Genomic DNA, 26,251 nt, shown 5'->3' on the forward strand with positions numbered 1-26,251 from the left:
GTAATTGGACTTACACTAAAGTGAAGAGATTATGTGTTTATTGCAGACTACCTAGCTTCTATTTCTGGACTATGGGTCAAGGGGCTGATAGAGCAATAACATACTCAAATAAACTGTGTGATTGCAATTCAAATGCTCAGTAGCCAGTAACTGCACGTTCATGTTTTGCATGATATGAAATGTACAAGCCCAACATCTCTGACATAAAACCAGCTTATTTTGCTCCTAACATCCGTAACTGATGCAATTTAAACACTTCTCTGAGAGCATATTTAAGAAAATGGAAAGCAGTATACAAGTGTTACTCATGCAAGCCTGTTTCAAGAGATTCTTTGAACACAGTTATTGATAGGTTTTTCTTACATAACATATGCAAAATGTAATTGAAATTAAATTAAATGTCAGCATGACACCATTAAAGAGCTAACATTTGCCATCTTCTAAGGCAACTATTCTGAGCAGCAACTTGTAATCAGGAATGTACTCACTCTTTTCCTTCATTTATTTTCTTGATATTTTAGACAAATAAAGGTGATGCCCTTGCAAACCGTGTCCAGAACACATTGGGAAATTATGATGAGATGAAGGACCTGTTAACCAACCATTCCAACCAGAGTCACCTTGTAGGAATCCCAAAGAATTCTGTCCCACAGACACCCATTGACAAAAATGAACAGAACTTTTTCCCAGAACCGAGAAACAGGATGATCCCATCTCATCAGATCAGTGGCCACTCATCGACATCAATGCCTCCACCTTCTTCGTTGTCATCTAATTCTACTTTGCTACACAGTCACCAGAGTAGCAGGAAGTCAAGGACAGACTGGTCTCGTGGTGGTCACAACTCTAGTGGGGCCCAGCCAAGCCAATCCAGTAGTCAGCAGAGTCGGACAAAGCATAGCTCCTCTCATGACCAGCCACAGGGCAGGTATGAAGACCTCTATAGTTGTCAGAGTGAGCAGCATAAAAGTGGAGGAACTGAGGAAGCAAATTCTATGGCAGCATCTTCACATTCGAGGAGGCACACTCATTCCAAGTCAGCACCTGGAGAACATACTTACAAAGAAAACAGTCATTCGAAGTCTCCCGCAGAGCTTGAGTTTGTAGGTCATGGTCCTGGATCTCCACTTCCTTCCACTTCGTTGTTATCTGCAAACAACGGTCTTTCGTCTCAGAATTTCCCACCAGGACTTCACTGCAAGAACAGCATGGTCCAGCAAAAGCCTACAGCCTATGTCAGGCCTATGGACGGTCAGGACCAGGTACCCAATGACTCACCTGAACTGAAACCTCCGATAGAAATTGAGAGTGGATATGGAAATCAGTCCTTCGGAACACTGCTGGAAGGAAAAGTGAACACACCTAGTTCGAAGAACAAAGTACCAAAGCTCACCATTCCTCCTGTTAGCGAAGTAAGTGGTTTAAAATATCTTCTCTCTAGTACTGCTTGAGTATTTCATGCACTGAATATTTTTCACTGGAAATATGCAGGTCCATTTCCTGAAATTACAGTCTAAAACATTCCTTTTTTCTAGAATGTGCATGACTACAATTGGCAAAGTTTGTTTGTGATAGTCCCGGTAGCAATATTTAATGAAGTTTTAAAAGCACGGTTTGGAATACTAACATTGCTCTTTTCTGATTATATTAAAAGGCTAGATCTCTTTTGGTGTAATGTATTTATACCAGCTTGAATTCTGGACAGAGAACTCTAACATCTCAGTTCATCTGCAGTTTTCACTCTTGCATTTTCAGCTAGGAGCTAGTTTGATAGAAAGGTTACTGTGCTGAACTCTAAAGAAAAGTGGCAGTGTTCAAATTTAGTGGTACTAAATAGTTCTACCAACAAGGAGTTTATTTGCAGAGTTTGCTAAATTCCTATTGCTTTTAATGGAATTAATGTGGCTCTAGTTCTGAGTAATGCTTATGAAAATGTGTCCCATTAAAGCTTTTATGCATTCTGAAGAGCTCTTAATTTTGGGATTCAGTCCCAGTCTCTGCTACCAACAGTTGAAGCTGTTGAATTTTGTATTGCTGGTCAGTATAGTAGTCCTGTGAGGAACATTTTAGTTGGTTCATATTCATATCCATTCCAAGCACAGATGTCTAGTATGGCTACCAGCTGAACTATTTACACTCTGTATACTTTTTCTCTTATTCTGAGTTTCTCTAAAGCAGTAACCTTTGCAAGGTAGGTTTATAGCATATGTATGAACAGAATTGCAATATGGGGTTTTCATAGCTTTCTGTTTCCCCCCAAATATTTCCCTACTTGGTAATATTTTTATACCAGGAATGAGGAGCAGTGCATTCTTAAACCACTTTATTGCAAAAGGTCAGCTTTTTCTATTGGAATAATTGTTTCAAGCCAATAATTTGTTTGACTATTTAAAAACTTGATGTTATTTATTAACATTCCAGGCAGCAACAAAGACTGATGTGTTTTGCAGTAGAGCTTGGAATAATTTTCTGGGAACTGCATCTGAAAACAGTAAAAGGCCTATTTATATCAAGTGGAAGCTGAGGGTTGCTTGCAGATGGTGTTTTATTAGAAAATGTATTTGTTAATAAACGTAGCTTTGTACAAGATTACTTTACAGATGTTTCTGTTTATTTTTACCTTAGGTTAAAAATCTGCTGATGTAGATGGCTTCGTAGTCTGTTGCGATTTGTCGCTAGCATTATTTGGCAAGTAAATAATTGCATGCAAAGGAAATAATGATGTTGTAAAAGCAAATACATTTTTTCGCTCCTGCCATCTATTAGAACTGTGAGTCAATAGAGGCACTTTAAAGTGCAGCATCAATACGAAGTATTTTTGGAAATGGAATATACCTTTTGCAACTTATTCCAACTATTAAGAATGCTTTTTTTTTTTTTTTCCCCCCTTTATTTTTTTGAGTGAAATCTTGGCACTGTTGAAATCAATTGGCTTGCCAGCAATGGTTTTTTGGTACAGGACTTAACCCACAGTCTTTTTGTGTAACTCTAAGAAACTCTGATATGAACTGTTGTTTTTGGTAAGATTCCTAGTCTCACAGATGAAAAATTGCATTAGGAATTTGTTGCTATAGCTGCTTTAGTCTATAGCGTGTATAGTGAAAAGTGTAGGTATATAATTTGAGGGTCATAGTAGTAGGGGACTCTACTTTGAAAGGCACAGAGGCGCTCATCTGCCGGCCTGATCCAGTCTCCAGGGAGGTGTGTTGCCTGCCGGGGGCTCGGATCAGGGATGTTGCTGAGAGGCTGCCTGCTCTAGTAAGTCCTGCTGACTATTACCCCCTTCTAGTCATCCATGTGGGTGCTAGAGATATAGACAGCAGTTGCCTGGAGGACATTAAGAAGGACTACAGAGCCCTGGGAGAGGTGGTTAGGGGCTCTGGAGCTCAGATAGTTTTTTCATCGATTCTCCAGGGCAAAGGGGAGGACCTTAAAAAAGCTAGGCGTGTCTGGCAGGTTAATAAATGGTTAGAAAGCTGGTGCCATAGTCAGGAGTTTGGCTATTTAGAACATGGGGCTCCATTTGGGAGGCCAGATCTACTGGAGGCTGGTGGAGCTGGTCTGACAAAGAAGGGGAAGAGCTGTTTTGGTAGGAGGCTTGCCAGGCTGGTCAGGAAAGCTTTAAACTAGATGTGTTGGGGGAGGGGAGCATTGATCCATCCCAACACTCCTGGTCAGTTGCCAGCACCTGTAATAAGTGCTTGGAGAGATGTAGAGATGTTCCAGCTGCCCCAGCCATTGAGTCGGCTTCATTTGGAGCTCGGATAAGGTGCCTCTATACAAACGCCCATAGTATGGGGAACAAGCAAGAGGAATTAGAGATGTGTGCAAGGTTACAGGAATATGATGTCATTGGTATCACAGAAACATGGTGGGATGGCTCCTATGACTGGAATGTCGGAATGGAAGGTTACAGGCTGTTTAGAAAAGACAGGCCAGGCAGACGGGGAGGGGGCGTTGCTATCTATGTCAGTGATAGGCTAGAGAGTATGGAACTCTGTCTGGGGATGGGTGATGAGGTAACAGAGTGTTTGTGGGTCAGGATCAAAGGGAAAACAGCAACGGGGGACATTACGGTGGGGATCTATTACAGGCCGCCTGATCAAGAGGACTCTGTGGATGAAGCGCTCTACAGACAGATAGGAGCAGCCTCACGCTCGCAGGCCCTGGTCCTCATGGGGGACTTCAACCATCCTGACATCTGTTGGAGGGACGGTACGGCCCGGCACAAGCAATCCAGGAGGTTCCTTAATTGTGTGGAAGACAACTTCCTCTTTCAAGCAGTAGAGGAGCCGACGAGGAGAGGTGCCATGCTGGACCTTGTGCTCACCAACAGGGAGGGACTGGTTGGAAATGTAACGCTCCAGGGCAGCCTTGGCTCTAGTGATCATGAGATGGTTGAGTTTGAGATCCTCAGGACGGTGAGAAGAGCGTGCAGCAAGCTCACTGCCCTGGACTTCAAGAAAGCAGACTTTGACCTCTTCAGGAACCTCCTTAATAAGGTTTCATGGGATACAGTCCTAGAGGGCAGGGGGGCCCAAGACTGCTGGCTGATATTCAAGGATCACCTGCTACGTGCTCAAGAGTGTTGCATCCCGACTAGAAGAAAGTGCAGCAGGAGGGCCAGGAGACCTCCATGGATGGACAAGGAGCTGCTGAGGAAACTTAGAGGGAAAAAAGAAGCTTATAGAAGGTGGAAGCAAGGACAGGCGGCCTGGGAAGAATACAGGAGCATTGCCCGAGAAGCTAGGGACCAGGTTAGGAAAGCTAAGGCCCAGCTAGAATTAAGTTTGGCAAGGGATGTAAAAGATAACAGGAAAGGATTCTATAGATACGTAGCAAATAAAAGACAGACTAGGGACAATGTAGGCCCTCTCCAGAAGCTATCAGGAGAACTGGCTACCATGGATTTGGAGAAGGCTGAGGTTCTTAATGACTTCTTTGCCTCAGTCTTCACCAGCAAATGCTCTGACCACACAACCGAAGTCTTGGAAAGCAAATGCAGGGACTGTGAGAACGAAGACCTTAGGCCCACTGTAGGAGAGGATCAGGTTCGAGACCATCTTAAGAACCTGAACGTGCACAAGTCCATGGGACCTGATGAAATCCATCCACGGGTCCTGAAGGAGCTGGCGAATGAAGTTGCTAAGCCACTGTCCATCATATTCGAAAAATCCTGGCAGTCAGGTGAAGTTCCCGATGACTGGAAGAAGGGTAATATAACCCCCATTTTCAAGAAGGGGAAGGTGGAAGACCTGGGGAACTACAGACCAGTCAGTCTCACCTCTGTGCCTGGCAAAATCTTGGAACATTTTCTCCTGGAAAACATGCTAAGGCACATGAAAAACAATGAGGTGGTTGGTGACAGCCAACATGGCTTCACTAAGGGGAAATCCTGCCTGACCAATTTGGTGGCCTTCTATGATGGAGCCACGGAACTGATGGACAGCGGCAGAGCAGTTGATGTCATCTACCTGGACTTGTGCAAAGTGTTCGACACTGTCCCACATGACATCCTTGTCTCTAAATTGGAGAGACATCAATTTGATAGATGGACCACTCAGTGGATAAAGAACTGGCTCGATGGCCGCACGCAAAGAGTTGTGGTAAATGGCTCGATGTCCAGTTGGAAACCTGTGATGAGTGGTGTCCCTCAGGGATCGGTGTTGGGACCGGTCCTGTTCAACATCTTTGTCGGTGACATGGACAGTGGGATTGAGTGCGCCCTCAGCAAGTTTGCCGATGACACCAAGCTGTGTGGTTCGGTTGATACGCTGGAGGGAAGGGATGCCATCCAGAGGGACCTTGACACGCTTGTGAGGTGGGCCGATGCCAACCTTATGAAGTTTAACCAAGCCAAGTGCAAGGTCCTACACCTGGGTCGGGGCAACCCCAGGCACTGCTACAGGCTGGGCAGAGAAGAGATTCAGAGCAGCCCTGCAGAAAAGGACTTGGGGGTGTTGGTTGACGAAAAGCTTAACATGAGCCGGCAGTGTGCGCTTGCAGCCCAGAAAGCCAACCATATCCTGGGCTGCATCAAAAGAAGCGTGACCAGCAGGTCAAAGGAGGTGATCCTGCCCCTCTACTCTGCTCTTGTGAGACCCCACTTGGAGTACTGCGTACAGTTCTGGTGTCCTCAACATAAAAAGGACATGGAGCTGTTGGAGCGAGTCCAGAGGAGGGCCACGAGGATGATAAGAGGGCTGGAGCACCTCCCATATGAAGACAGGCTGAGAGAGTTGGGGCTGTTCAGCCTGGAGAAGAGAAGGCTGCGTGGTGACCTCATAGCAGCCTTCCAGTATCTGAAGGGGGTCTACAAGGATGCTGGGGAGGGACTCTTCCTTAGGGACTGTAGTGGTAGGACAAGGGGTAATGGGTTCAAACTTAAACAGAGGAAGTTTAGATTAGATATAAGGAAGAAGTTCTTTACAGTAAGGGTGGTGAAGCGCTGGAGTGGGTTGCCCAGGGAGGTTGTGGATGCTCCATCCCTGGCGGTGTTCAAGGCCAGGTTGGACAGAGCCTTGAGCCACGTGGTTTAGGGCAAGGTGTCCCTGCCCATGGCAGGGGGGTTGGAACTAGATGATCTTAAGGTCCTTTCCAACCCTTACGATTCTATGATTCTATGATTCTATGATTCTATAATTAATTTATGTTCAGATAAATAGTAAACTCAAATAGTAAACTCTAGGTACTTTAGAAATGAATGCAGATAATAATCTTAAAGCAGTCTGGGTATAAGAGTGAACAATAATTTGAAGGGGGAAAGAAAACCCAAAGCTATGTTAAGGTGACGAATAACTTTCCTTCCCAGTACAGACCATCTGACAATACCCAGACTGATGGATCTTTTACAGGCAAATCTCCTCCTGAGTTTGGAGGGTTGGATTTTTTTTTCACCTGTGTCAGGACTGTGAACTTTGGCCCTATGTGTTTTTCCACAGATGTGTATCCTGAATTTGATTTACCCTGCGTTCAGCAATAAAACTCCTTCCAATCCAACATTATAGATAACTGGTTTAGTTTAAGCTTAATCAGAACTGACAGTGCACACCTGTGAAACCCATAACATTTTCAGAATGACTGCAACGAGTGGCTCTGTTGTAATCTTTATACAATTGATGTGGAGGCTTATGATCCTTCGGTGGTGCTTATCAATTTATGAACCTTCCCTAGCCACCTGGAGCCGTAGTGATCTGCTTGGAACAATTTTGCTCCTGCTCCCTGGGTTTCCATCCTAGCACTGTTCCAGGTGATGGTGGTGATCTTTGAACTAGTAGTAGGAAAGTTACTTTTTGGGGGCATTTCTCCATAATTTGTTCTGTAAGCCTCCTCTGTCCTTGTGTTGCTGAGTGTCCATATAGAGAAACATATACAGCGTACATATAGAGATTTACACACCAAATGTTTTTCTCTCAGAATTCTGTATGCTCTTAAGATGAGGAATTCTGTGAAGAAATAGAATTCCTAAGTAATGATCCTGCAATAATGGCATCTATCAGGATGTGCAAAGTTGAAAAAGACAGGTTTTGCTATCTTAAGGAGAAGGAGGGGAATATGTAACCAAATATTTGAACAAGCAGATTTAAAAGATGAGTTCAGGCTGATGTGGAAATATGGTCTCATTTATCATGGCTTAATGGAAGAGGATGTTGAGTGCCCTGGAAGCATTTTGCCATGTGTAAGGAAGTGATCAATTTTATAACATAATTTGTGTCACTTGAGGTGTTGCTCTAAGAATCTTTGCTTGTTCCCTGGGCCCAATTCTGCCCTCAGAGATGCCCATCCATCTTTCAGCTTCTCTGGAACAGACAACATTGTTAATGCCTTGCTGCTGGCATGTCTCTACTGTGCAATGGATTGTGGTTTAGTGATTTCTGAGTTTGTAGAGATTCATGGTAGGTTCACACAGACTTACCAGGCTGGGTCAGGACGTGTCAGCAGCACTTACACACCCACGGATTCATTCTTGCCTCTGAGTGGATGGTGGTGTATGATTTTCAGATCTTGACTCAGTCCCATGGAGCTAGTTCAGACCTGGCTGCACCATGTGTGGCCATTTCTGGTAGACAGATAGGAACAGCAGAGCCTCTGTAGGCTTTTAGTTGTGATCCGTAAGAATTTCTTTATGATTCGGTGATCCTTCTGATTTCTTTTACCTTTCTCCTTTGTTTTACTTATCAGTAGCCTTTTCTAAGGGTAATGGCAAACAATTTAATGGTTTGATGCCTTAAGCAAAACCCAGTGTAACCACTAGCATCCAGGCTTGACAGCCTCTGAGATTCAGAAATTATGAAGTAGACCTTTTAGAACTGGGAAGCCATAAGGCCATTGTGTGACTTCAAGGGGATATGCAGAAATGCAGCAGACACCATGACACAGAATTAATAAGAACAGCCCTGGAGCTAGAACTGATAGAAAAATTGATAGAAAGCCTCAAGCTGTAAACATTATTTCTCATTCCTTTCTTATTAACTCTCATCTCTTTAGCCTATATTTACATACGCACTTACATACATATATATATATTAATTTTGAGCTTGCATTTAGCATTCAGAAAATTGTGGCAAGCCTGGGACATTGCAAAGAGCTTTTGTGTTGTGTAGAATTCCACCTACTTAAATTGCATGATGGCATGACGGCAGGTGATTGTTACTTACCACTCAAAGAGAACTGCTTAGTTAAATCCTATGCATTGCTTTAGAAAAGTAGAGGTTAGAGACCACAATAACAGCTGATCCTCTCTCTGCTGCATTGAAATCCAGAGTCTTGATACATGTATGTATATTTAAACCTCTAGGAATCAGATGCTTACAAATTATTTCAAATAGACTAAACAGGAGATAGCTGAAAGCAAGCATGTACTTTTCAGATTGGGCTTGAGCACAAATCAGTGAGAGTACTGAGTAAAGCAAAGCATTTTAAGGTCTGCAGGATCATCAGAAGATATGTTCCTGGGAAGTCTTATGCAGAGTTCTCCAGAGCAATGCACGGATTTCCATTACATGTTTATGGATGGGAAATAAAGGGCAATTAAGATAATGTTTGATTCTCAAGGCAGAGTTTTTAAATCTCACTGGAAAATTGGCCTCACGTTCCTACAAAGTAGCAAATGCTTGTGTACCAAATTTTCCCCAAAATACAAAGCTAGGAACAAATCCAAAAGGCCTACAACATCTATGTCACCACCCACTTAAGTAATAAAAAACGGAGAACTTCTATTTTCATTTTACTTCTAGGAAAATATTTTGACGGGTTCAGTATACTGTGAAGTGATAAGCTTCTGTTACGTGTTTCAAATCATTCTGTTATCACTGCATGTATTGATTAGCTTAGTACTTTCTGAGCTAGCTATAAAAAAGGCTGCTCTCTTTCTGCATTAAAGAGCAAGAAAAATTGACAGGTAAATAACCATATTGACTGAACCTAAATAGTAAATGCAAGAGGCTTATATATGACTTACAAAACCCAATAGGAACCAAAGCTAGTTTAATATCTTTTTTATTAAATGGAAAGTAGATGTCTTTAATTAACCACCCCCACACCTTTTTTGATATACATGCTACTTTAGTTGCCAGCTATAGTACATTACCATAGTTGTGGATAAATCGCTTTTTTCAGATGCAAGCTTTAGCTGTCCCCCAGACTGAGCTCTGAAGAAGAATGGATTGAATCCCGCATTAAGCTGAAATCCCTTTGCTTGGTTCATATTTCAAAAGTCTGAGGCCAAAAACAAACCCAAAGAGCAGTATTTCTTACAGTATTACAGGTTACAGCCATATGTTTTTCATTTGTAAATACTGTGAGAAGTAATGTTCTTGTGATACTTCTAAATGAAGACCATATGACACCACTCGACTGAAGACCTCTTATTGTGGCCTTTGAAAGCTACTGTCCGATTGCTTGGACAATTGCTAGCAAAGCTATTTTGCAGGGATGGCAAGAGGACAGCTTGCCTATTTTAAATCAAACATAAATAAGCGTATTTAGGGCCTGATTTTGAATCACTGTGACCAATGGGAACTTTGCATTTCACATCAGTCTGCAGAACAGTGCACTTTAGGTGACTTGAATAGGTGTGGTTAAAAGAACTGACCACATATATTTGGTTTGGGGAAGGAAGGCCTAGATAGCTTCTTTCTCATTGTGCATTTGTTAGTAGTTTTATGGTTTTGTTTTTTTAAGCTACTCCTAAACTTTTCTTGCCGGGAGGAAAAGAAAAAAAATCTCAGTGAACTTCTATTTGTACCTATATATCTATATATTCTCAGAGTACCTCTATTTGTGAAGAGTCAGTGTCATTGTATGTTGAAAAGTCTTTGTTTCATTTTGTTTACAAAAACCCCACAACACTTTTTGAAAACTCCCAGTGCCAAAGGAACTGCTTGTAAGTGGCTTGTTATTGGTCCAAGTTAAGTGTAAGGAATGCTGTTATTCAAATGGTGTCATAGGAAATGTCACAAAGTAAAATGACCTCAAAGGGTTTGGGGAGAGGAGAAGTAGAATTTGTTTTGCTAGAGCAAAGATGTGGAGGTATCATTTAACATTTGAAGGGGGTCTGCGGGGTGTATTCATATCTCTGCCAGTAGATTTGGTGTACGACGTTAGGACACTCACTTTGGTACTTGGCCAGCATAATTTGTAGAGGATTTTTAATCAAGCAGGAGGCAGAAATCAATCCTGTTTCCCGTTTTGATGAGTGGTCCTCAGTGCCGTGGTGCATATGACTAAGGAAGGGGGTTATAATATTTACTTTTCACCCTTAGAGGAATACTGTTTGGATATATAATGGAAAAGCATTATTATGGCTGCTTTTCCATAACTAAAACTGCATCTTTTCTGCTTCCTCCTGTTAATTTAAGGAAAACATCACGGGCCATAGGAAAACAGTGTTAAGTGTTGTGGTATCTTCACATTGACTGGTAATGTACTTTTTGAATAATGCTCAGGAGTTGGTAATTTTTCAGCATCTTGTTTCCATCCATCTGGCATACAAATGCATAAGGAAGGATGCTCTTGGATCTTGATAGAGCTGCTTAGTTGTCAGCTAACAAGGATGTTCTTCTAGGACCAGTCTGGCAGGTGTAACCAAGTTGGAGCCTTTGCGCTCTTCATTAATACTTTTCTGGAAGATGACCTGCTTTAAAAAATATATTCTCTGTGAACCGTAAAACAAAGAATGCTCATGTAAGAAGAGAAAACACTAGTTGCAGGTATTTGAATTTTTTATAATGTGTGTTTTCACTCTGGGCTGTGCTCAGCCCTTGAGGGAAGAGCCTGCATGCTTCTTACTGAGAACAGGATTGGCAGGTATCAGCATTTGGCCTTCCTTATGTGCTGGAATGAATGACCATTTGTAAACTTTACCATCAGCTATGTTAAATATTCCTTTATCTGATGCAAACCTTCAAAGTAACACGTGGCTAATTTGAAAGAACCTACCTACAGCTCTTTCCTGTCACAACTTCTGGGTACTTTTCTACGAATTATTCTGTTCTTTTCTCTGTAGAGAGCAGAGGAATTAAGTTTTTAAATAGTCTGAGAACACAGAAGTCACTTTTTTTTTTCTGTAAGTACAGGCAAGACAGTAATGCACACTCTTCTGCATGGGCAATGGCAGCTGCTGTGAATCATGGCTGGGACTGAGCCTGAGGCTTCTCAGGACAGCCGCTGGCTCTTCAGCAAGAGCAGGGACTCTTGCTGTAGCTGTAATTGACTTTCTCCCAGGGCCACTCATTTAGTGAATATGATGAAAATGCTACATCCAACACACACCTCATAAGTATATAAAAAGAGGCATAAAGAAAATACAAGACAATCAGTGTGCATAAAGGTAGACTTGGAGAAGAAAGTTTTAGTCCTTATGACTGTGGTAGTCAAGTAGAAAATTGGACTTTATCTGGTAGGCGTAGATCAGTAAGAAACAACTGGAATGCTCTCTTGCAAATGCCAGGAATCTGGGCAGCTGAATGGTGCAGAAAGTGTAATTAGGTACTGTAGAAGCAACAGGAAGCCAAACACAAACCACTGTTCAGAATCCTGTGTTAGCAGTTGGGACTGAAATACAGCTAGTGAAAGGTAAAGGAGGAGGGATAGTGCCATATATTGTTAAGCTGATTCAAGATTTACAAAGAGTATTGCAACAAGTGAGATAAAGCCTAGGGAAAGAACAAGAAATAAAAAATCACTTATGCAACAGAGGTGTCATAGACATGAAGGAGATGTAGGTGTGATCTGAACATGCAGTGAACCTTTGCCTCAGCTTTCAGTAGGAACATGCTAACCGTGAAGCAGAGAATGGACAGTGGAAGTTGAAGGTAAGGAAACGGGACTCACTATAGGAGAAAGAAGAACTACAGTACTCGGGTATGGTTGGCTTTCTGGTGGGAATCGCAAGAGCAGAAGTGCTTAACTGTTCTTAAGCTCATCAGACTCCATCTTGTGAAAATCTGTATGTGATATACAAGCAATTAACCTGTGATCCAGAAGACAGCCTCTTCCTGCTCTGTGTTTTTCCATTTTTACACATGTAAGACACTTACTTGCATGCATACCTGTGGGTATTCTGTATGCTTAGTTCGTTGACATGCAGAATAATACTCAGATTTTAAGCCATTAGAGCAATACCATATGAATCATATTTATAACATAACTTCAAAGTGTGAAAATCAGAGGAGGGTCTTCTATGAGCATTTCCAGCTTCATGGCCAGAGCCACCCCACTATAAACTGGTAGTCTCTGATTCAAGTATGGAAAAGCATTTAGGAGCTGCAAGTGAAAACATCATATGGGAATACTTTAATAAAAAAAAGAGTGAAAGAAAGTTGAACATATAACTTGGCAACTTGCCATGAACTGCAGATATAGGTTAAAGTTATTTAGTTGGCAGGCGATTGCTAGTGTATTAGCAATGTTGGAAAAAAAAAAGATCTAATTTCTGTATTTTGGCTTGTGCAGTAAAGAAATTCCTCCCACATAAATATGTTCATTTCACCTTCTGGGAAGTAAAGAAAGGAAACTGTAGCTGCAGTCTGTTATTTAATCTTCCTGAAATTAGCATTTGGTGCTCAGGAAGATTGAAAGATTTAATGCCAATGCCTTCCTCAAAAGAAAGAAATGACACACCACATATGTTTTAGCACTGGTTAGACTGTTAAATGGAATTAATCAAAATCCATGTTAAAATATTTCCATGTGTTAATTAGCAACGGTTTGGAACATTAAAATACATATTGGCTTGGGAATAAATTAATGAAGAAATATCAGATTGAGTTTGTGGGCTTTTAATTGCAACATAATATACTATGTGTTTTAGAAAGGTAAATGTAAATATACTCCTATGAAATGCAATGGCAGTATGCACTTAAAATTGTGTAATAAAACAATCTAAACCAGGCTTTCATTATGGCAGAGGGGGTGATACCATTTATCATTTTAAAAGAAACATTAAATCATCTAATAAGGCGAGAGAAGAACAGTTTTAAAATGCCAAGAGTTTCATCTCGGGCCAAAGGAAGTTTTAAAATTTCTCCTTTGAAAATCATGATGACGTAGCAAGTACCAACACCAGGTCTCCCATGGTGCACAGAAGAATTCACTTTTGCCTTTCTCTTCCTGCTGAGTCACTGCAAAGTTTGTTTCCCACTCCCTCATGCTGAGACTTGAGAGCAGCAGAACAGCATAAATTTAGTTAAGTATGTAAATGAGCAACTGAACTCTTAAATTACTACACACAAGGGAGGTAGAGATATCTGTGGTAGCATTATAGATACTTAACTCCTAGCTGAGGATAGAGGCCACAGTTGGCCCACAGAGTAGGGAGGACCTATTTCTTTTCCTGGGGAGGGAATGACCATTCTTTTCTATGACAAAAGAATATGTAGAAATGACCTCCAAGAGGTTTCCTGAAGTTGTATCCTGGGGTTGGTCTCCTGCATTCACATTGGTGGAGGTGATTTTGTGTACATCCAGCACAGGGAGCTTAAGAAGAAGGTAGGTGTTGATTTTGACTTTTTCTGTGGTCGCTGTTGAAGTAGCTGTTTGTAATACAACAGTGAGCATAAGAAAAAGGTTTAGGGAGCAGAGGGAGGAAGAGGCAAGGTAAGTACAGTTCAGTCACTTTCCAGGCTAATGAGCCTATTTCTGCTTGGATTCGCAAAGATCTCTGAGAGGAGTCACTGATCATAGGTGTAAGCCTCAATCCCCATTAATACTGCCAATTAATACTGCCAGTCTAAACATATTTCAGTTAGTACATGCTGCTTTCCCTTGCACGCTTCCTCAGAATAATTACCCATTGTTATATCCCCCAGATGTGTAAACTTGTTGGGTTATATTTCACTGAGCCACAAGCTGTGACACTTAAATCCACAAGACAAGCTGGCAGTTACTTCTGCTGTTTGTAAATATCCAGGCACCCATTTACATTTGCCAGTATTTTAAATATAAACATCGAGAGAATTTTTTCTTAAATATTTTAAAACTCTGACATGTACCCCACCCCCACCCCCCTTTGTAAACTTGGGAAACTGTAGAGATCCTCAGATCACTTGTTGGGAGTCAGGAGCTGGATTTTATTACTTAGAGCTCATTCTAAATGAAGGCTTCATGTCCTCATCAGTAACCTATGTCTGTGGGGTTTAATCCTTTTTAATGCCAAGAAACCCTAACTTCCATGTCATCAGAAACTAAAAACATCTCAAAAAAATACATAATTTCTACTAGCACATGATAGTGACACTTGAATATGTTTGATTTTGAACCTCTCTTTATATCCAAGGGTAGCTTTCATAGGCAGCTTTCTTGTGAAGTAAAACTTCACGGTATATTTTGCCTTGGGAAGAAGGAGAGATTGTAACATCATTTCTTCCCACCAACACATGCAGTTAACACATTGACTGAAATGTGGCACAAATTTAGCTAGGGAAATATTAAAAAGACTAATTTTTATACAAAGCAATTATCCTAGCAACCACTTCATTTGCTGTACAATAACCATGATCACAGAGGTCACCATATAACATGGTTTCATGGCGAGGACTACACACTGTGGTGTCATGGACCACAAATGGTTTGCAGATCCAAGTTTGGAAATCAAGAATGTAGTGCTTTGCCAATATTTCTGAAAGCAAAACTTTACCGTTAAAGTTTCCTAAGGTCTGTGGAGTCACAAAAAGCCAGTGAGGGGATATGCACTGTCTCTGCCAATGGTTGACATTTTTTCATTGTCATGAATTACGTCTTCCGCCACCAGATAGAAGATGACTCTGCAGAGTGCAATCGTGGCAGGGCTGCATTCAAAAAGCTTCTGCATGCAAATACAAAGAAATACATTTAAATTTGTATGTACAACTGCTGTTGCTTTTTCCCCTCCATGTATTGATAAACTAGTTCTTGCCAGTTCCTTACAAAATAAAATACCCGATTCAGTGTAGTCCACATAAACAAAATTAGCCAGAGTGAAGAGCAGACCCTTCTCTAAGGGTTATAGAGGTGATTGTAAAATACAGCCAGGTTAGACCTGTCTTACCCTTTGATGTTGGCATTGCTGTGCAAGTAACTCCACTAATTCCACATGAGGACTGAGGCTTCCTGATTTCGAATAGAAGCAGCAAAATTGGGCCATAAATGATCAGTCTGAATAAGACTTACTTAGGACTGGCAGCAAGAGTAGGATGTAGCAGGGATACAGAGAATTATTGCTCTTCAGAGGAGAAGAAAAATTAAAATTTGCAAATGCTGTTTTGCTAAACACTTTTTATTAAAATGTAGCTGCACCTGCATTTCATCAAGAAAATTGTTTGCTACAGTTTTTAATATACTTTGATATATTGAAGATATTTGATTTATTTTGATAATAATGTTTTTTCAGCTTTTATTAGTGTTCTACATACTTTTAAGTCCCTAGTCCCAGTATCAGATCTTGTGAGAGATGGCCTGTTTACTTATAATTCTCATCCCACTTTTTCAGAATCAGCTATAATGAAGACTTCAGATGAGCAACCAGATTTCAGATGTTTAGCTAAATCAGGAATATCATATTACTGTTGACTTTGCTTGGTTTCAAGAGGCAGGTGCTAGAAAGAAAAAGGGTGCATTTCTGTTAGCATTTTAGTTTATCTTAGGAGCACATTTTGGAAACAAATCCGATCTTCCCAGGTTGCTCTGTGGTTCACTGGGGAGTGGTCTCAGGGTAAGTCAACTAAATTTCTTTAGGTTGAAAGGAAAACAAGAGAAGCTCTGCAGGGATGCCCGTGACACACTCCAGATGTTCTTTGATGCTCAGGAGTAGACTAGTGCCACACAGCCCCTTCTCTTTCGTCCTCTCCCCCAAGACACGCACACTATGTTCACTGGCTTGGCACCAACTCTTCCTCACAGATCAGCTTCTATTAGTGTTGTGCTTCTTACTAGCATAGGTACAGCTTAATTCTCTGGCACTACCACAGGTGCCAGTGACCTGAGATAAAATTAACAGTCATAGTGTTTCAGAAAGGGTGACTGACTTCTGTAGCTTGCCTGTAAGAACACCTTAAACACCTATATGAGGAGGCAGCAAGAATAGAGAAGACTGCCTTCCCCTCACCACAGGCTGCATCTTTACAGGGACAGCCTAAGTGTAGCTCTTTGAGAAGGATGGACTTCTGCAAGTGATAGAGGCAACTTCCATAACTAAGCACATAAAAAAGGGAGTGGATTTTTACAGCCTAGTGTGGGAGATTTTCCATAACAAATCTTGCATGTGGTTTCAGAAGTGGGAGCCCAGAACAATTCGCCATGTTCTTGGCTCCTCCAGTCATTTTGGTTTCTAGGGTGAGGCACATGTCAGGTCACTGAAGGACAGAAGGGAACAGAGAGAGGGATTTCCCCTTTCATGAGCCACAATAAATATGTTTGTTCAAGAACAAATAGCTGGAATAAGAAAACGTGCAGCTCTGATGCTGAAGAAAAGGCTATTTGTGTCAAATACATAGGAAATACTGTTCACAGCTGAACCATTGTAAGCATTGTCTTTTAACGAGGACAGCTTGGGATCTTGTCTATGTAAAGGCCCTGTATTTCATTTTTTTCGCCATCAGCTAATATGGGGCACTGCATGGTGAGTAAAGATGTGATTGCAGTGAGCTGGGTTTTAGACTATTTTGGTATAGTGCTGTACTGCAAGCTGCCTTGGACTTAGGTGCTGTCAGAAATCCTTATTGAGTGGGATTTCCAGGTCTAAAGTCAACAGCCAGAGGCGGAAAGAAGAGATGCTATCTCTGTGGCATGCCCTTAATAAAAAGTTCGCTTGAACATAACTCCCTTATGATAGCAAACCTGTGTATAACGGCGAGAGTATTTACTTGGCACTCTCCAGGATTATCCATGGTATTTTGTTGTAATGGTGGGGAGGGAGAGAGAGAATGAAGCACAGAGAGACCAAGCCTGTGGCAATGGAGCATGGTGGGGGTGCTTCCTCGGCTGTCCCAGGCCAGGGGCATGGTGGCAGCTGGGCATAGAAAGACAAGTGGGTTTGCTTTCACTAGTTGAGTTGGAGCCCGGGCTGACGGCAACTCTGCAAGTAAAAATGTGGCAGTTTGTACTGGCGAAACAGGAGACTTGATAAAGAGCAGCTAGACCTGAAGGCATGAGCACCAGTAGGAGGCTGCGGCAGGGGTCATGGGGGAACCCCTAGAACGTGCATTACCTGACTCCCAACTGCTGCAGCCTCTGCCTAGGCTTCTCCAGAACCAGGCTGTTTCTTCTTTGCGGGGCTCTTGCAGGTGGCATCTCACTTCTCTTTCTGTGTGTACCTGTTTCTTCAAAGTACTGGCAGTGAAGTTGACTGTTGCACTGTCTTTTGAACTTGAGCTTTTGCGGACTTCATAGATGATTGTTTTTCTGGCAGCAATATCATTGGTTTGTTTTCTGTGTGTGTGCATATGCACAAATCCAGATGTAAAATTACAGATAAGCAGTACATAGACAGTCATATGACCGCTTAGAGCTATATCCACACTTGCCATACAGAGGCTGAAAAGGCTTTCCCTGGCACTGTGCTTTGGTTTCACAATAGAACACACATGATGAAAGTGGAAAGGAATTGGGTATTTTGTTGCCTTCTCTCCTGTGACATAAAGCCACGTGGAGATCTTCACCACATCTGGTTTCTGATTTTGGCCTCGAATACAGACAAATATCACAGGCCCTAACAGTTGTTTCTGGTCCTCCCTCCAAAAGTGAGGCCTAAGGGAATTGGTTTTCAGCTGAATGCTTTCTGTTCTGTTCAATGCTTAAATTTTTTACTGGCACTGCTTGTTTGTCCCTTGTTGAGTGGGATCGTACAATTACTTCTCAAATTCCTCTTTGTTCCCATAACTACTTTCACACTTAGTCCCACTCAAAACCAACCAAGATCCACAGTGCTTGTGTCCCATGGCTCCCAGCACTTACCGTCTCCCCTGCTGTGGGGAAGGATGCGGGTCTGCAGTGTGAGGGTCAGAGGAGGGAAGAAGAGCTTGGCTTGTGGCCCACAGTGTAGGGAGCAGAGATGTGTGCCTCGGGAGCTGGAGGAAAACAGAGGAAGACACTGCAATCCCTAGGTAGAGGAGCAGGAAAGTGAAGGCATCGGTGCATGCTTTAGTGGACATGACAAAAAGATAAGGGCCTGAGAAGGGGCAAAGTGCAAGGGAAGAGCAAGGCAGGTGTTCGCCCAAGGGCAGGGTGCTGGACTCTGGCTGCCTGGAGGAGGCAGCAGCAGGACTGCCCACCTGGACATGGAAAACCTGGGGAATATTCTCTTGGCTGACTCTCAAGTGTCTTAGCCTCTTCCTGTGACTTGTCTGCACCATTTGCAGGGGGTAGCAGTGACCGCAGTAATGCGGTTTTAGATCAGATCATGAATACATCCACTCTAAGGAGAGGTGAGCTGTGCATGAGACTTCTGCCCGGCTCCAGTTTCCTCTTACATGCCATCAGATGCACATTGCAAATAGCTGTGGCTGCAATAGCAGCACAACCTGTACTCTGTTGTCATAAAAAAGCCTGAACATTTTGAGTGTTTGGCACCTGAGGAACAATCCAATATCTTCTGTTAGGAAGCTTTGAGTTAGCAAGCTGCTCTTAAACCTTGAGGCGATTATGGTACACATGTATAAGGTGTAAAACCAAAGCTTCTGTATTTGTGTATGTTAGAGAAGCTATTCAAATGTGTTCTCTCACCATTTTTCATGTACTTTTACAGTGGTGATGGCTGGACTTTGCATATGGATTATTGTAATCCCACGTCTTTGCAGCAAAGTCTCACCTTGGATTGAGTGTCACACTGGGCAAAGAACATTGCAGATATTTTGGAACAGAGCTTTGCTTCATGAATTGCTTTCTCTCTGCTCTGAGGAAAGAAAAAAAGCCATAGGTCTGCATTTACCGCAGCTCTGTGTCTGAGCTAATAAACTGTGCTGAGAGCTTCAGCTCAGGCTTACACTTGTTCTTTTTTCCAGCCTGAAACACAGGCTGAGATAATTCAGGTCTGCCCACAGCAGACAGCACAAATATTCCTTGAAAGGGTTCCAAAAGTTTCGAGGCCTGGATAGCTATGGCAAGAGTTTGTAGGTGTGTATAAAAATATATACAATAAAGGATAAAAATATGTATCATAGAGGATGTGTATAAAGCCATTTGAAAATCAAGCAAAATGTGCACACAGCTCTATTGAGATTGCTCTTGGGGGAAAATAATTGGAAAATTACAGAGGGTTGTTTTTTTGGTTTGTGTTTTTTTTTTTTTTTTTTTTTTTTAAGAGAAGAGAAAGAGAACAACACTTAAACAAGGAAAAGCCAACACTGGCATTTTTGCATGTGGCTGTTACACAACTCTCCTTAGGGATTACCTTTGACACTGGGCTCCTAAAGTTGCAGCATCTTGCATAACATGCTTGCACAACAAGCACTGTGCTTCCCAGGCAGCAGGTTTAGACCCAGGGCAGTGAGCAGCAATCACTGACATTGTCTGCAGCGTTTTGTGGGAATGTTCTGAACCATTCCAAAACTGGAGGATAGAAAATGGAGTAAAGGAGACTGTTGGGGAAAAAGAAAATAAGTCCCCGCAGCACATCAGTCTTGCACATTTGGCTTTAAGTAAAAGAAGTATAAGAATTATTTCAAAATCTGGTGTCTAAGCTTTTGAGTTTGTTTACTAAAAAAGAAAAATCAATACATTTTCTCCAGGAGGATCTATTTGTACTCCTGCCAAAGTCAGTATAATTTTTATTTTTGGCTCCAATGGAAACAATTTTTGACCCTTTGTAATCAAGGTTAATAGATGAAAAATGTTCTTTATTTCCCCCGTACGTCTGTACCTACTTCGTATTATGCCAAATGGTGAGACCAAGATAAGAACTTCTGCAATTTTCTTTTTAAGGACTGAATTCCAGACCCACAGTTGCTCATAGAGAACTTATTGACTTCAGTAGTGTTTGGATCAAGACCTGGAAAAATAAATTCAGAAAGAACCTCTCTGAAATTAGCATGTACAGATGACAACTGCATTATAGATTGGGCTGGACTGAATATTTGTGCTTGTCCTCTTAGATAGCACTTTAAAACACCACAACTTTCACTGAAACAAGCTCTTGGGAAAACAAATGGAGAAGTTCCCAAATACTATAGCTGCTTCAGTATTCATACATAATAAACCCAGCTTCTGTAAATAACTCATTTTATCTGTCAAACATTGTAGGCACATATGCCACATTAACTGTCACTGGGGTCGTAAATAAACAATGTATCTGTCTACACATTACTTATGTCTGGGGGAAATGAACAAGTACACAAGAAAAACAGTAAGGAACATATTTTAATTGTAAAATAAAATGTTGGCGTTGCTATTGCTAATTATTTTAAATACATCTGAACTGAAGTTCATAATTCAATGCAGGATGACAAAAGGGTGATATTCAAACACAATCAAGTTAATAACGTATCTAAGATGTAGTTTTAAAATGCATTTCTACTCCCAGTCATTCAAGTACAACTCTGGGCACGTTTTGACTCGTTGTGCTTAACAACAGAAAATGCACACACGTCCCCCCCCACTTGCACAAGCCGAGTTTGGAGCTGTGGTGGTGCCTGTAACTGATTCTCTAATGATGCTTGACTTTGTAGCTGGAATCTTCTCAAAATGACATTTGCAGATTTACCTTAATACCATGGTGTTTTCTATGTATAACTATATAGAATTTACATTTGGGTTTAGACTGTAGGTCCTGGCTCTGCTTTACTGTATATCAGTGAGCTGAACTTGCACCTCTAACATATTCACAGCAGACTCTCTAATAGTCTGTTTGCATGATTTCTGCTTAGCAGTCTGTGCTGTACCGCTTCTTGTGGTCACATTTAGGCATCAGAGATAATAGGAGATTTCTAATGAGATGCCAAAATATCAGGAGTCTGCCTTTGACCACCGCAGTATCTCAGTTGTTGAAATACATTCTGTATGCTTTTAGTTTTGTTTTCTCAAGGCAGCATTGTCCCTGAAATGAGCAATTTCTGAGCCTTTCTTAGAATAATTTGTTTCCTGACATATGTTTGAAAACAAACAAATCCAAAACCAACAAACCCACAGATTCCCTTCAGTCCCTTCTAGATTTATTGTACTTTTGGTGAGAAAAAATAAGTTCATCAACAACAGTGTATGGATGGGGATAACAGGCTTGATCTATGATAGAGTAGAATTAAGTTAAGCTCTGTCTAAGCCAATGGGATAGTAGATCTTATATTTATATTGTTAGATGATATTATCTTTATTAATTAGAGAATTATTATGATTTAGTGTCTGCACTAACCACAAAACAAAAGCCTTTATAAATTCTGTCAATTGGCTAAAACACACCTTTTACATTAATAGTCTTTTACCTAAGCTAATGAGCCAGAGTATTAAGATTTAAGACATTAGTGCTATTAATGTAATAGCTAATGATGATGAAATTCAGCCTTTAGATATTTCCATGGATCTCTTGATAGCTTATGGATGGGTAGAATTTGACCCTACATGCTTTGCTGCAACACCAAAATACCACAATAAAGGACTAAGGTATAATTGATCCTGGGATGATTGAGTCACAAGGTAGCTATGTCTTTGAGAAGAAACACGTTTACTTCTGCTTGGCATGCATATAGCAAGAATCGATTGTGAATATCTATGTTATTTTCCTTTGACATTGTTAAATACCTGATAAGTTGTTTTCTGCCACGCGCAGCACTGCAAGTGGCAGGCTAGGAAGCATATATGATCTTTAAGGAGCTGTTGTTGGTGGAATTAAACAGCACAGCTATGAGAAGAATTCCAGTGCAGACACCTCTTGTTAACAGCTTTTCCGTAGGTGCTTAAGTTCAAATTAACTGTTCTGAAACCCAAATTAGAGTCAAATCTGATATGAGCCAGTTTACTCTGCACAGCAATCATGGGCAATGAAAAGTGTTCTGCTAGATTGCTGTTTAAATCGGATCACTAAAGCTCCCTTGGTGGGAAAGTGGTGCAGAATAACAATGGCCAGCAGCTAAATGTAATTTAATTATTAGGTTTACATATTGGTTAGTTCGTGCATTGTTTAAAAAGAAACATTTTCCAGCCAGGTGTACAATGTCTGGCCAGTGTCAGAAATCATTATAAAAAGCTGGAGGAATAATAGACTGATGATCTAACACATTTAAATTAAGCAAGGTCTGATTGTTGGATGTTGAAGGGTGGTTAGTTCATTTCCATCAAGGGCTGACATTTTGTCCTTTTTGTATATTGCATTGTTAGAGGGATAATGCATACAGAAATATGATGATGAAAAGTCTGAGGACTTGGAGTTTGAAAATAAGGCTTCTTTAGGGTTGAAATATCAGTTGTTTCACACAGCAGTTTTTCTGGTTGAAATCACATGGTAAATTTGAGACCCTCCATTTAATATTTACAAACCAAAGGAAAAGAGAACTAATAAGATGTCAGTCCATCTTTATCTTTCATCTCTCCGTTAGACTTTCTCATAACTGAAAGGTATTCCAGGCTGTGGAATGTAAGGTGGTGTAGGGCATCATTGTTCTAGTATTGCACTTTTTTCTCCAAGTTCTTTCTTTTGTATCGTAACAGCAAAATTCCATATCACGTCGCTGTTTGATATGAAATTGCTTGATAGGGTGTGATGACACATTCATATTATGTTAGCAGCATAATTTAACTGCTCCATTTTTTTTAAACCATTCGCAAAAGTGCCTGAAATGTGTGCATTATAAAATAGGGTCATTACAGCTATGGTTGATTTGGCATTTCAGTAATAAACCCTTTGTAGAGGGCTGGATGTTAATGCAAATCTTTTATCATTATAAATATGAATCAGTCAGCAACAATATGGAGTGACTTCAATAAATGGACACTGGAAAGCCTGATTTGCTGAATGCTGATACTTCACTCTCAAACTCCTGACATTGTGCCACCAAAATGTTTGCCAGGGCTGGTACAAGTCGAGAACACATAGTTTGGTGGTGGCTTGAGGGAGGAATCCTACTCGCAGATCAGCCAGCTTTGTAAGTCAGGAGAGGCTGGCATTTACTGTGTTTGGGGGGAAGGAGGTTGAAATGGATTGCTATCTTCCAAATGCAGCCTCAATCTGTGCCTGTATTTCATACAGGCGCCATCTCATTTTGGCCCTCTGTGGCATCATGGACCCAGCCCTCTGTCTTTATTCAAGTGAAGCATACTGCAATAAATATGAGTGTCTCCCAGTAAAAATGATACAACCCTTTGTGCTCTGTTTCAGAAGAATGTTTTTCATACAGTGTGGAGACTAGAGGTGTCTCTGTATTGCATACAGAGAACTGAACAAAAGGATTTGTATGCCAGAGCTGTTTGTCTCCTTCTTCTGCCCTTTCTTTCCAAGGATGTTACTTCAGCTGTGCTTCTCTGAGGCATAAAAGACATCCCCATGGGAAACTGAGAGCATCTCCTGTTGCAAAGAGGACCCTAAATGCTGATCTCAGATTTGGATTTGGAGTAGGTTAGTGGACACCTGAAGTATGTTTCCAGGTGTAGCTCTCAGAGCAGAACCTCATGTATCGTCCCATAAACATTTCCCTGCTCTTCTTCCTGAGACAAGGGATGGAAGGAGCAGTTGCCTCAGCTTCAGCACCAAAGCTTATGGTCCTTACTTAAGGAATTTATTTGGCTGAATTGACTTATGTTTTATCAGAATTTAGACTTTTGGAGTGCCTGTTAGAAGCTCAGGAGGGATGCCGGCATGGCTGGAGATCTGAAGACAAGCTCACAAACGATGTGACTGGGCAGATGGACTGGAGAAAGGGGGTGGCTGTGGATCCTACTTACAAAGGGTCATGAAAAACAAAGATTGATAGACATTGGTACAAATGCTTCCTCTGTAGCATCACATATATGCACTTGTCAGTAATTATACAGTTTGTTACTTAGGATATGGGGCTCCTTTTCTGCTGAGTTTCACTAATTCTGTTTCATATTCTGTCCATGGCACCAACTGGTAAACTCACAAAAGCGTGTTTTTACTGATGAACTTCTTTTGTGTATTTCTGTGTCATTTAGTAGTGCCGCCTTCTGTCTTCCGTAGTATGATCCCATAGCACTGGACGTGGGAAGACTCATGGGACAAACTAGTAATTTCTTCAGTAGAGGACTTGCCTGTTCGTAGACTCAATGCTTTTCTGCATCTTTGTCAAACAATGCTGTTACCTCCAGTTGAAAACCCGCCAATAAACATGACTTTTTGTGATAAATTTAGTGTCGCTTAGGATGTTGGGGCTCAAGAGGACATTTATGAATGAACCATGAATAAGCAAGGTCCATTCGCTGCTGTATGTCCATTACAAAATGAAATGGTAGAATTTCGTCTGTTTATACGCTGTGGTTTATAGAAATTTTAAAATATCTAGCTTTTGTTATAAGAAAGGCTCTTGCAGTGGAAGCACATACCCTAAGTGGGTACCAGGTGAAAATGCAAATGGCATTTCTTCATTAAAGTTCATTTTGTTTAAATTTAGAATAGTGTTGGATGGCTTTTTTCATGTTTGTTCACTCAATAGGCACATAAGTCACATCTGCCTGCATGGTCTGTTTACTTTTTAGGTCAGATTTGACACATATTTTCTGTTATTTCGGGAGTGTAATCACTCGACTTGTTGCCAGTTTCAGGGAATTCTTTTATACTCAGGTCCTTATGATTGAATTAAATGGCTAAAAGATTAATTTGTTGTGGAAAATAAATAAGTAGATTGATGGATATGATGCCTCAAATTAAATAGTGTGAACCAGAGAGATGGTTCTTTGTTATGTTTCTATCTGGAAGTTCCAAGTGTTTGAGCCAGCCCTCATATCTTCAATTTTAAGAAGCTGAAACCACTAAGGTCCTTCTAGTGCTGGTGGAGATATGCCTGACCTCTGAGGTATTTGCAGTTTGCGAGTTAATATTATTGAAACCTGTAGTTTAAATGAAGTAATTTCCCATGTTGAAAAGTAACAGAGCATTTCCAAAACTACAACATTATAGTATGTATATCCAAAATCTATAGGTGTTCTTGAGGAATAATGATACAATCTGATAGCAAAGAATCAACACAGAAAAATTAGGTCACAGCAGCTTGCTTGCTCTTTACACTGTCATGGTTGATTGGTTATTCTCATCACCCTTTGTTTAAAATCATTTCAGAATTAATTGGCGTTCATTAACGCAAGTCTTTGTAGCAGAATTGCAGAAACAGTCATTAATGTAGCTAATAAACATAAAAAAGAAAAAAGGATCCTATTACCAGGTCCCTACAGGCTGTTAACTAACATTTTGAATAAGAATACATAAACATAAATTAAACATTTTTACAAACTGCTAAGGATGTGGGAATTTAGCATGGTGGTCTGTAGCAGTGCTTTGAACCAATTTGTTACATTATGTTGATTTTTTAAGGTTTCTGCTATAAAGATAGTAGTCCTGATTAGCTTAGATTTTCACTGCAGTCACGCAGGTCTCCTAAGAGGTTTGTCTGCCTCTGCCAGCTACTACAGATGAGGCTCTGATCCTTCTCCCCTGCGTTCAGCAAGTGTTTTTCTTAAGGAGTGTAGAGGTTCAGGTTCCTTTTGTGATGCCTGGAGAAGAAACAGAGCAAACTTAGAAGCCAGAAGTTTAGGTTGAGGGTCCAGCAGCAGATACTGACCAGTGCAAGCATTGCCTGCTTCATTTCTGTGGGTGAAGGTTGGTTACTGACTTTATCTGGCT

The 26,251-nt window shown here is 41.1% G+C and overlaps 1 protein-coding gene across 5 annotated transcripts in view; it reads left to right on the forward strand.

Moving 5' to 3' along the window:
* The window catches only part of AFF2 (AF4/FMR2 family member 2), a 342,188-nt gene that overhangs the window by 94,298 nt on the left and 221,639 nt on the right, over positions 1 to 26,251 (forward strand). For all 5 annotated transcript variants that reach the window (XR_003993337.1, XM_030498544.1, XM_030498546.1 and 2 more), the window contains one exon: positions 522 to 1,412. Coding sequence is in view for 4 of the 5 variants with exons in the window: in XM_030498544.1 (XP_030354404.1) it covers positions 522 to 1,412 (891 nt within the window). In the remaining variant the exon portion in view is untranslated. The remainder of the gene's footprint in view (positions 1 to 521; positions 1,413 to 26,251) is intronic.

The sequence above is a fragment of the Strigops habroptila genome, chromosome 9 (genome assembly GCF_004027225.2).
Source record: "Strigops habroptila isolate Jane chromosome 9, bStrHab1.2.pri, whole genome shotgun sequence".
NCBI classification, from domain to species: domain Eukaryota; kingdom Metazoa; phylum Chordata; class Aves; order Psittaciformes; family Psittacidae; genus Strigops; species Strigops habroptila.